At 41.4% G+C, this 12759-nt stretch overlaps 3 protein-coding genes across 6 annotated transcripts in view; all 3 read left to right on the plus strand.

Annotated features, from left to right (window-relative positions):
• Positions 1–12759, plus strand: part of LOC119007749 (protocadherin alpha-C2-like) — a 191839-nt gene that overhangs the window by 10715 nt on the left and 168365 nt on the right. Inside the window, exon 1 of one of the 4 annotated variants that reach the window (XM_037077634.1) lies at positions 68–2538. The exons of 2 other annotated variants lie outside the window; for them this stretch is intronic. In XM_037077634.1, the coding sequence (XP_036933529.1) occupies positions 208–2538 (2331 nt within the window). In that variant the 5' untranslated portion in view covers positions 68–207. Of the gene's footprint in view, positions 1–67; positions 2539–3495; positions 5975–12759 lie in introns of those variants that run through there. One more of the 4 variants, XM_037077632.1, reaches the window with a different exon arrangement.
• LOC119007763 (protocadherin alpha-8-like) lies at positions 6772–9216 on the plus strand. Its single transcript, XM_037077655.1, has one exon. The coding sequence runs from the start codon at positions 6772–6774 to the stop codon at positions 9139–9141; it is 2370 nt and encodes a 789-aa protein (XP_036933550.1). The 3' UTR covers positions 9142–9216.
• On the plus strand, positions 9637–12195 carry LOC119008020 (protocadherin beta-15-like). Its single transcript, XM_037078050.1, has one exon. It carries the CDS (start codon positions 9787–9789, stop codon positions 12193–12195), a length of 2409 nt encoding a protein of 802 aa, XP_036933945.1. The 5' UTR covers positions 9637–9786.

Genomic DNA, 12759 nt, shown 5'->3' on the forward strand with positions numbered 1-12759 from the left:
GAATAGACTCTGCCCCTTTCAAGCGTGTTCTTTTCAGCCCGACCACAAAGAATCACAACGTTTCGGATTTTGATCTCTGCATATCCTCTGCGACCGTGGTTTTATAACATTTAAACTGAGGAGAACTGGAGGCGTTTTGAGCTGAAGATTTTTGTGGGCGCTGTTTCAAATGATTACGTCGAAGAGGACAAAGGACAAAGAGGCGGAATGATGTCCTGGTCGTGCGCTCTGCTTTTCTCTCTGCTGTGTTGCTTTGGCGAGCTGGTTTCAGCTCAAATAAAATACTCGACCCCTGAGGAAGTGAAAGTGGGAGCTATCATTGGAAATGTTGCCAAGGATTTGGGCCTCGATGTCGGTACCCTGGCGAACAGGCGTTTTCGCATTGTATCTGGAGCCCAGGACGCGTTGTTTGAGGTAAACCCGAACAATGGGGTTCTCTATGTGCATAAAAATCTCGACCGAGAGCAGCTGTGCGATAGAAACGGTGCTTGCTCAATAGATGTGAAAATAGTTGTTGAAAACCCACTCGAAATTCATTACGTCACGGTGGAAATAACAGACGCGAATGACCATGCACCGACGTTTGTTGAGAAAGAGAAGGTTATAGAAATAGCAGAAAATACTCTGCCGGGAGCACGATTTCAGCTACCAGGCGCCCGTGATCCAGATGTTGGAATAAATTCAGTCCAGCGCTATAAACTGAGTCAGAACGAACATTTTAATCTGGAAATTCGAGATAGTGGAGAGGATAAAATCCCACTGTTAGTATTACAGAGGCCCTTGGACAGAGAGCAAAAAACAAATCATAGCTTGATTTTAACCTCTATGGATGGAGGGACACCGCCGAAATCAGCAAATCTTAATCTTACGATTAAAGTTCTGGATATCAACGACAACAGACCAGGTTTTTCAAAAGACGGCTACTCTGTGACATTACAAGAAAATGTTGCTTTAGAGACGGTAGTGATAAAAGTCCATGCAACTGATCTAGATGAAGGAACTAACGGGGATGTGGAGTATGCGTTTGGAGGTGACACTAATTCTAAGGTGTTGGAGCTTTTTAGTCTAGACAGAAATACCGGTGAAATTCGGACAACGGGACAAATTGACTATGAGACCGCTAACGTTTTCAAGTTAGACGTCCAAGCCTCTGACAGAGGTCAGCCTCCGATGACAACGGACTGCAGAGTTATAATAAAGATCCAAGATGTCAACGACAATAAACCAGAAATAGAAGTGACGTCAATATCGAGCATGGTCCCCGAGGATTCAAAACACGGCACCGTGATTTCTCTGATCAGTGTCACAGACATTGATTCTGGCCTCAATGGCAAAGTCCAGTGCAGTCTGACGGGAAATGTGCCGTTTGAATTAAAACCGTCGTTTAAAGAGAATATGTATTCATTAGTGACAAAAGAAAAACTCGACAGGGAAAGTGTGTCACATTATGACATATCGATCACAGCGACAGACTATGGCGAGCCTCCACTTTCAGCGTTCAAAACTCTGAGTATTCAGGTGTCAGATGTGAATGATAACACCCCAGAGTTCTCACACAGTCCACTGGATTTATATTTAACGGAGAACAATGCTCCTGGCGCATCAATATTTTCCGTGAGAGCATTTGATAAAGACTTAAACGACAATGCCGCTGTGTCCTATCGTATGATAAGAGGGGAAAGCGGTCATAATGATATGGCATCTTTTCTAAATATAAATTCAGATAATGGACAAATATCCGCTCTAAAAAGTTTCGACTTTGAAGTTCTGAAAAAGTTCCAGTTCCAAGTTGTGGCCACAGATTCTGGAGCTCCGTCACTGAGCAGCAACGTCACAGTGAACGTGTTCATTCTGGATCAGAACGACAACGCTCCAGTCATCCTGTATCCAGTCAGCTCCAACGGTTCTGCTGAAGGTGTGGAGGAGATTCCCCGCAATGTGAACGCAGGACACTTGGTGACTAAAGTCAGAGCCTATGACGCTGATATAGGATATAACGGCTGGTTGCTCTTTTCACTGCAGGAAGTCACTGACCACAGTCTCTTTGGTTTGGACCGCTATACAGGACAGATCAGAACACTTCGCTCATTCACAGAGACAGACGAGGCTGAGCATAAACTGCTCATACTGGTCAAAGACAATGGGAACGTTTCTCTCTCAGCAACAGCTACTGTCATTGTCAAACTGGTGGAGCCCAAAGAGGCTTTTGCTGCTTCTGATGTTAAAAGTGCCAGTAAAGTTGACGAGGAGGACAATGTGACATTTTATCTGATGATAACTTTGGGCTCAGTCTCTGTACTTTTTATCATCAGTATCATCGTGCTGATTGCGATGCAGTGCTCCAAATCCACAGACTATACTTCTAAATATCTCCAAGAGACTAATTATGACGGGACTCTGTGTCACAGCATCCAGTACAGATCTGGAGACAAACGCTACATGTTAGTTGGACCCAGAATGAGTATAGGATCTACTATAGTCCCTGGCAGCCATGCTAATACTCTAGTGCTCCCTGACAGGAGGAGAGGATCTACAGAGGTAAGAAATTTAAAACATCGTTTTAATCTGTTATATCCGGATTTCAAAAGATTTGTTTCTACATTTAATGTCTCATTCATCACATACAAACTGCTCGTTTTTATACAATGGCATCTAAGATTGCAAGTCAACGCTGAACATGTTAAATGTGGCTCCATAACTCCGTCTGCAAGAGCAACTCTGCTTTGCTTTGATTGGTTGCGTTTCCTGCTGATGACCACATACATTCATAACCATGATGAATGATCATAAGCTTGAAATACATAAAGGAGCTCATCCTTCGAAAAAAAAAAAAAAAAAGCAGTCAGTCCCCTGACTGTGATCACTCTCCATGGTGCTGAAATGAAAGTTTATCGTTATCCAGCAAAACAGATTAAATATAGTTTGTATGAAAATTGTAAGCACTACGTTTTTGACAGGGGAATTGAAGCTGTTGCAGTGTTTCTGTCGCATTTTGCAATATGCCTGGACTTAGTGGTCTTGAAGTAGATTTTTTTTATGTCATTAAAGGGAAAGTTGGCTTGAAGTTGAATTATTTCTGTTGTTAAAGGGAAAGGCTGTGCACCGAGTTGTGGCTGCTGTCAGTGGTGCTGAAATGCATGAACACGTCAAAAATAATGCAATATTTAAAACAATCCCACAGTGAATAGTATTCTGTTAAAGATCAGAGGGGTCATTGGTAGATGCAAACAAAGTTAAGGAATGTATCGCTTCAAAATCTTTAAATTAACGTGTAATGAGTCAAAAACATGTGATGATGTAGACCAATTAACAAGGCACTTTACGCATTACTTTTTGCTCCCACGAGCTTAGAATATTAATTTCAAAAGACAAAAATATTTATGTGGTCAAGTTTGTTCTCAGTCATTACCTCTGGGTGTCACTACTACACCAGGAAACCTCAGGATACGTTGTCCCTCCCCTCAGGACGCTTTTCTTTGTCATCTTAGCAGAGCAACGATAGGGTTTGAACGCAACACACCCGCCGCTGAATTGAATCTATGAAGATGGATATTAAGCGGATTGGACATGAATCATAGTTTGTCGCATTAACAGCCTCGTTGTGTGTTGTTGGATAACGATGGTGACGGATACAAAAATTCGGAGGATGGACTGCTTCTGTTTTGCTCTTCATGTCGCTCTGCTGCTGCTTCTCGGAACGCAGGCTGTGGCTCAGACAAGATACTCGGTTCCAGAGGAGGTCGAAGTGGGAACTGTTGTTGGAAATGTTGCGAAAGATCTTGGCCTCGACATCATATCTTTGACTGATCGGCGGTTCCGCGTTGTGTCTGGAAGTAAGGAGACGATTTTTGAAGTAAACCAGAATAATGGAGTATTGTTTGTCCATAAGCATATCGACAGAGAGGAGCTCTGTCAGGGCAGCGGTGCTTGTCTAATAGAGCTAAAAATCCTTGTTGAAAACCCTTTAGAAATGCACTATGTAGTTGTAGAAATTACTGATGTTAATGATCACTCTCCTAGTTTTCCTGAAAGAGAACAGAAATTTGAAATAGCAGAACAAACACTGCCAGGGAGGCGATTTCAACTGCACACTGCTCGAGATCCCGATGCAGGAATTAATTCAATTCGTATATACACTCTAACTTCAAATGAATATTTTGAGGTCAATATGCGTCAAGGCGATGCTGGCAAGGTACCATTTTTAGTGCTAAAAAAATCATTAGACAGAGAACAAAAGGACAAACACACGCTGCTGGTTACAGCAGTTGATGGAGGTAAACCTCCAAGATCAGGAACACTGAACGTTTCTATTATTGTTCTTGACAGTAATGATAATCGTCCAGTGTTTAGTCAGGAGATTTATCAGATTTCAATACAAGAAAATATTCCAGTCGGTACTTCAGTATTTACAATGAATGCAACGGATCCCGATGACGGCAGCAATGGAGATATTGAATACAATCTTGGTAAAACTCTGAAGAAAAAAGTCTCAGAAATATTTGAGTTGGACAAATTAACTGGCGAGATTACAGTAAAAGGAATAGTGGACTACGAAGAAAATGAAGTATATGAACTCGATGTTGAGGCATCAGATAAAGCAACACCTCCGTTAACTGGTGAGTGTAGAGTCATTATCAAGATAAAAGATGTCAATGATAATCCGCCAGAAATAGAAGTCACATCTCTGTCAAATACAGTGTCTGAAGATTCAAAACCTGGAACTGTCATTTCATTACTTAGTGTGAAGGATAAAGACTCTGGTGTAAATGGAAAAATTATTTCACATATATGGAATGACGTCCCTTTTGAGCTGAAACCTTCCTATAAAGAAAACATATATTCAGTTGTCACTAAAGGATTTCTGGATCGAGAGGAAGTGTTACATTATGAAATAATAATCAAAGCCACTGACTGTGGTGAACCTCCCTTATATACATTTAAAACTCTCAGTATTCAGATATCAGATGTAAATGACAACAGACCACATTTTCAACAAAATCCATTACAGTTTTATCTGGTAGAAAATAATGTGGCTGGAGCGTCAATATTCTCTGTCAGCGCAACAGACAAAGATCTGAATGATAATGCAGCGATTTCATATCATATTGTGAGAGAAGGGAGTCAGAATGACATCATGTCTTTCCTGAATGTAAACTCTGATAACGGACACATCACAGCTCTAAAAAGTTTTGACTTTGAGGTTCTGAAAAAGTTCCAGTTTCAAGTTGTGGCCACAGATTCTGGAACTCCGTCACTGAGCAGCAACGTCACAGTGAACGTGTTCATTCTGGATCAGAACGACAACGCTCCAGTCATCCTGTATCCAGTCAGCTCCAACGGTTCTGCTGAAGGTGTGGAGGAGATTCCCCGCAATGTGAACGCAGGACACTTGGTGACTAAAGTCAGAGCCTATGACGCTGATATAGGATATAACGGCTGGTTACTCTTTTCACTGCAGGAAGTCACTGACCACAGTCTCTTTGGTTTGGACCGCTATACAGGACAGATCAGAACACTTCGCTCATTCACAGAGACAGACGAGGCTGAGCATAAACTGCTCATACTGGTCAAAGACAATGGGAACGTTTCTCTCTCAGCAACAGCTACTGTCATTGTCAAACTGGTGGAGCCCAAAGAGGCTTTTGCTGCTTCTGATGTTAAAAGTGCCACTAAAGTTGACGAGGAGGACAATGTGACATTTTATCTGATGATAACTTTGGGCTCAGTTTCTGTACTTTTTATCATCAGCATCATCGTGCTGATTGCGATGCAGTGCTCCAAATCCACAGACTATACTTCTAAATATCTCCAAGAGACTAATTATGACGGGACTCTGTGTCACAGCATCCAGTACAGATCTGGAGACAAACGCTACATGTTAGTTGGACCCAGAATGAGTATAGGATCTACTATAGTTCCTGGCAGCCATGCTAATACTCTAGTGCTCCCTGACAGAAGACGTCCGTCTGGAGAGGTAAGACTTTAAGGGGCTTTATTTAAATATGACGTTCCGTTTGACCTGCTTTTTCACGTTTTTAGCATGTCTTGAAAGTTGTTTGTCCAAAGAAAAGTACCGAAGTGAGTGAAAACAATGAATATGTTGCAGTGTCTCTGATAAGTTTTATTTTTTGTTTTTATTTTTCATTTTTTAAGCAATATTTGTGAACGTGTTTATTCTGTCACTGAAATACTGTTGTGATTGGAAGAAAAGGCTCTGCAACGACTGCTGTCCGTGGTGCTGAAATGGGTTTACCTGAATTGAATTGTTAGAGGAAGGTACTGAAAAGCATAATTGCATCATCCCTATATCTATGTTAGCAAACAGTGTCAATTAATGAGCATCTATGAAAGTGCATAATCGATCTGTAAGTTGTCATGGTGAAGGAGAGGGACTTGAACAGATGGAGAAGGACATAGCAAAAAAGAATAGAAGAGTAATGCTATGACATTATGTTGAAATTGTTTTCTCAAAGATATTTCCGTCGGTTGTTTTCTTGCAGTTGAGTAAAAACTGAATTACATTTGGTCAAATATATCCCTGCTGATAACCTCTGGGTGTCACTATTACATCATGAAACCATAGATGACTGTGTCCCTCCCCTTTCAAGGCTTTTGTTTCCTCACGAAGAGGGCAAAGCCGTATTTGGATCATGCCGACCAGGCGATGGAATACGGTTTTGCGTTTTGCAAATATGCGATAGTCAGCGGGCTGTACATAAATAACGGGTTGAGGCATTAACAGCCTCCTTGTGGTTTTTTTTTTGGATAATGATGGGGATCGAAGCACAATTTCGAACAATGGACTGCTTCTGTTTTGCTCTTCATGTCGCTCTGCTGCTGCTTCTCGGAACGCAGGCGGTGGCTCAGACAAGGTACTCGGTTCCAGAGGAGGTCGAAGTGGGAACTATTGTTGGAAATGTTGCGAAGGATCTTGGCCTCGACATCACCTCTTTGATTGATCGGCGGTTTCGCGTTGTGTCTGGAAGTAAAGACGCTATTTTTGAAGTAAATCAGAATAATGGAGTATTGTTTGTCCACAAGCATATCGACAGAGAGGAGCTCTGTCAGGGCAGCGGTGCTTGTCTAATGGAGCTAAAAATCCTCATTGAGAACCCTTTAGAAATACACTACGTAATAGTAGAGGTTACTGATGTTAATGATCACTCTCCTAGTTTTCCGGAAAGAGAACAGAAATTTGAAATAGCTGAGCATACATTACCAGGGAGGAGATTCCAACTGCACACGGCTCGAGATCCCGATGCTGGAATTAATTCTATTCGTACGTACACTCTAACTGCAAATGAACATTTTGAAGTAGACATCCGTCAAAGTGATGAGGACAAAATACCATTTTTAGTGCTGAAGAAATCATTAGACAGAGAACAAAAGGACAAACACACGCTGCTGGTTACAGCAGTTGATGGAGGTAAACCTCCAAGATCAGGAACACTGAACGTTTCTATTATTGTTCTTGACAGTAATGATAATCGTCCAGTGTTTAGTCAGGAGATTTATCAGATTTCAATAAAAGAAAATGTCCCAGTTGGTACGTCAATATTTCAACTAAATGCGACTGATCCAGATGAGGGCAACAATGGAGAAATTGAGTACAGCCTTGGTAAAACCTTGCGGCGGAAAATTTATGAGATATTTGAGTTGGAGAGATTAACTGGGGAGATCAGAGTGAAAGGAATAGTTGACTATGAAGACAGTGACGTTTACAAACTCGATGTTGACGCATCAGATAAAGCAATACTGCCATTAACTGGTGAGTGTAGAGTCATAATAAAGATAATAGATGTCAATGATAATCCACCGGAAATAGAAGTAACATCTCTGTCAAATACAGTGTCTGAAGACTCAAAACCTGGAACAATAATTTCACTCATCAGTGTGACAGATAAAGACTCCGGTGTCAATGGAAAAATTATTTCCAGTATAACTTCAGATGTTCCTTTTGAGTTAAAACCTTCTTATAAAGAAAACATATATTCAGTTGTCACTAAAGGATTTCTGGATCGAGAGGAGGTGTCACATTATGAAATAATAATAAAAGCCACTGACTGTGGTGAACCTCCCTTATCTACTTTTAAAACATTAAATATTCAGATATCAGATGTAAATGACAACAGACCACATTTTGAACAAAATCCATTACAGTTTTATCTGGTAGAAAATAATGTGGCTGGAGCGTCAATATTCTCTGTCAGTGCAACAGACGAAGATCTGAATGATAATGCAGCGATTTCATATCATATTGTGAGAGAAGGAAGTCAGAATGACATCATGTCTTTCCTGAATGTAAACTCTGATAACGGACACATCACAGCTCTAAAAAGTTTTGACTTTGAGGTTCTGAAAACTTTCCAGTTTCAAGTTGTGGCCACAGATTCTGGATCTCCGTCACTGAGCAGCAACGTCACAGTGAACGTGTTCATTCTGGATCAGAACGACAACGCTCCAGTCATCCTGTATCCAGTCAGCTCCAACGGTTCTGCTGAAGGTGTGGAGGAGATTCCCCGCAATGTGAACGCAGGACACTTGGTGACTAAAGTCAGAGCCTATGACGCTGATATAGGATATAACGGCTGGTTACTCTTTTCACTGCAGGAAGTCACTGACCACAGTCTCTTTGGTTTGGACCGCTATACAGGACAGATCAGAACACTTCGCTCATTCACAGAGACAGACGAGGCTGAGCATAAACTGCTCATACTGGTCAAAGACAATGGGAACGTTTCTCTCTCAGCAACAGCTACTGTCATTGTCAAACTGGTGGAGCCCAAAGAGGCTTTTGCTGCTTCTGATGTTAAAAGTGCCACTAAAGTTGACGAGGAGGACAATGTGACATTTTATCTGATGATAACTTTGGGCTCAGTCTCTGTACTTTTTATCATCAGCATCATCGTGCTGATTGCGATGCAGTGCTCCAAATCCACAGACTATACTTCTAAATATCTCCAAGAGACTAATTATGACGGGACTCTGTGTCACAGCATCCAGTACAGATCTGGAGACAAACGCTACATGTTAGTTGGCCCCAGAATGAGTATAGGATCTACTATAGTCCCTGGCAGCCATGCTAATACTCTAGTGCTCCCTGACAGGAGGAGAGGATCTGGAGAGGTAAGACATCTTTAAATGTTGTTTGTCAGGCCTTTGAAGTTTTTCCGAATCAGAACAAATCATTCAGCCTTTTCAGCTCAAAGACAGTTTCAGTAATAGATGTCAATTTTTAAAACACATTACTTTCATCTTTTTCACTCATGTATTCAACAACCTGTCCCGGCTAGCTATTCTATACTATGAAGCTTTAGTATTCGTCGGTTTTTCTATACATTTTACATTTTTTTATAAAGCGGCATTCCACTTCCAAATATCCAGTGAGCAAAATACATATATAGCATTGTGAGTGATACTTTCTTAAGAGTGAGTCTGATTAAATGTACGATGGCCACTGAGTGTCTCTTCATGTAGAGTGTTTTTTTTTTCTATAGGACTTTATATAATCCGTTGTTGTGAATTCATCGCATGGTGGCACTAAACAACCAGAAATGCGCATCGCACCGGTTCTCCGTGCATAGCTCTGTGAGACTGCCTCTGAAGCATTCAGGAGGGCAGACCATTATACTCCGATCGGATTTTTTTTTCGTACCGAGGATTTTCTTGTCCATATGACCCGAGTGCGTTGTGATATACTTAGGCTTTCTTTTCTTCAGTTGATGGATATGTAAATCGTGCGTAGTTTCGTTTGTAATTTCTGGATTTATCACTTGGTTCAAGACAATGGAACGAAGCGGAGGGGACTCCTGGCGACAGGGAAGGAAACGGCTCGCCCTCGTCCTGGTTTTGAGTCTGATTTGGGGAAAAGCATCGGGACAAATAAGATATTCTATATCGGAAGAGATCAAAGAAGGTACTGCTGTTGGGAACATAGCAAAGGATCTGGGAATAGATCCAAATATATTAAAAGCAAGAGGATTTCGTATTGTTTCTGGCACCACTGAGCCCCTTTTCCAAGTGAATGAAAACGATGGGATTTTATACGTAAATCGTAATATTGACCGAGAGGAGGTGTGTCAGCGGACCAGTGTATGTTTGATTAACCTTAAAACTGTACTAGAAAACCCACTGGAGATCCACTATATCGCAGTTGAGGTGTTAGACGTCAACGACCATTCGCCCTCTTTCCCCGAGAACAACAAAAGGCTCGAGATTTCAGAGTCCACGTTACCAGGGACCAGATTTCAGCTTCATGCTGCTCGCGATCCTGACGGTGGTATGAATTCAGTCCAACAGTACAAGCTAAGTCAAAATAGTCATTTTCGCTTGGAAGTGAAAGATCGCGGGAAAGATGGCAAAGTCCCTATTTTACAGTTACAAAGCCCGTTAGACAGAGAGGCCTCCAGCAGCCATAGGCTCCTGCTGACTGCCCTGGATGGGGGTAAACCTCCTAAAACAGGCACCATGGAGATATTAATAGATGTTTTGGATGTGAATGATAACGCACCGGTTTTTACAAAAGATGTATACTCTGCTGAGATAAATGAAAATTCGCCAATTGGAACAATAGTCATCCTAGTAAATGCCACAGACATGGATGACGGGTTGAATGGGGAAGTTAGCTATTCTTTTGGGAATGTTAACAGTAAGGTGCGCGAGCTGTTTGATGTCGACCCGGGCACAGGTGAGATAACTGTCAAAGGACAGTTAGACTATGAAGTGGATGACAGTTACGAGATAGATATCCAAGCATCTGATAGCGGTACTGTTCCACTTAGAACTGATAAAAGCGTAACTGTAAATATTAAAGACGTAAATGACAATGCACCTGTAATTGAGGTGACGTCACTTTCTAACCAGATTTCAGAGGATTCCAGACCAGGAACGACCGTAGCACTGATCAGTATTACTGATTTAGACTCTGGGGTGAACGGAAAAGTGATCAGCTTTGTTAAAGGCGATGTCCCTTTCACACTAACGCCGTCAATACAGGACAACATGTACGCTGTCGTGACAAAGTCACAGCTTGACAGGGAAAACAAATCGATGTATGACGTTACAGTAGTGGCCAAAGACGCAGGTGAGCCAGCCTTAACATCTGAAAAGACACTGAGGGTTGTTGTCTCTGACGTAAACGATAACAGACCAGAGTTCTCAATGAGCCGATATAATTTTTACGTGACTGAGAATAACCCTCCAGGAGTGTCGGTATTTTCTTTAATTGCGTCTGATCGTGACGAGGGAGATAACGCGGCTATTTCCTATCATATTCTCAGAGATGCTGGTCAACACAATCAAGTGACAACATTTCTAAACATAAACCCCGAAAATGGAGATTTTATGGCCCTGAAAAGTTTTGACTTTGAAGTTCTGAAAACGTTCCAGTTTCAAGTTGTGGCCACAGATTCTGGATCTCCGTCACTGAGCAGCAACGTCACAGTGAACGTGTTCATTCTGGATCAGAACGACAACGCTCCAGTCATCCTGTATCCAGTCAGCTCCAACGGTTCTGCTGAAGGTGTGGAGGAGATTCCCCGCAATGTGAACGCAGGACACTTGGTGACTAAAGTCAGAGCCTATGACGCTGATATAGGATATAACGGCTGGTTACTCTTTTCACTGCAGGAAGTCACTGACCACAGTCTCTTTGGTTTGGACCGCTATACAGGACAGATCAGAACACTTCGCTCATTCACAGAGACAGACGAGGCTGAGCATAAACTGCTCATACTGGTCAAAGACAATGGGAACGTTTCTCTCTCAGCAACAGCTACTGTCATTGTCAAACTGGTGGAGCCCAAAGAGGCTTTTGCTGCTTCTGATGTTAAAAGTGCCACTAAAGTTGACGAGGAGGACAATGTGACATTTTATCTGATGATAACTTTGGGCTCAGTCTCTGTACTTTTTATCATCAGCATCATCGTGCTGATCGCGATGCAGTGCTCCAAATCCACAGACTATACTTCTAAATATCTCCAAGAGACTAATTATGACGGGACTCTGTGTCACAGCATCCAGTACAGATCTGGAGACAAACGCTACATGTTAGTTGGACCCAGAATGAGTATAGGATCTACTATAGTCCCTGGCAGCCATGCTAATACACTAGTGCTCCCTGACAGGAGGAGGGGATCTGCAGAGGTAAGATTAATGCTTTGGATATTTATTTTGTTCTTTAAGTGTACTAGCTAAAACGTCCTAATTGCTTCGGATTGTGTACATACTTGGACGATCATATGTCAGGAACCTATCTTCAGTGACGATCAACAGTAGAATTTCCTTTTATCAGGAACATCAAAACATGTGGGTGTGCTCGGATCTGAGCTGTTCGTTGCCTATAAGGAGGTCAACATAATAATAATAATAATAATAATAATCTATGGATTGCATCCCTGGTCTGCTTACTGTCAAACTTGCCAATATATATATATATATATATATATATATATATATATATATATATATATATATATATATATATATATATATATATATATATATATATATATATATATATTTTTATCTCTCTTGTAAACTTTTATTTTCATCTGGGACCGCTATGATTACCAGGCATACTTTAAATTGATGGAATATATAGTTATATTCCATTGTAAAGCAAGTTTGAGAAAATCACTTGTATCACTCACCATGTCTTTTTGATTTTTTTTTTGCAATGTATTCAACAGGTTTTGACCAAAATCTGCCCATTTCATCTGCAACAACCCCATACCCACACTTGTTGTTTTGTTCCGTGGA

The sequence above is a fragment of the Acanthopagrus latus genome, chromosome 18, assembly GCF_904848185.1.
Source record: "Acanthopagrus latus isolate v.2019 chromosome 18, fAcaLat1.1, whole genome shotgun sequence".
Classification (NCBI taxonomy): Eukaryota; Metazoa; Chordata; class Actinopteri; order Spariformes; family Sparidae; genus Acanthopagrus; species Acanthopagrus latus.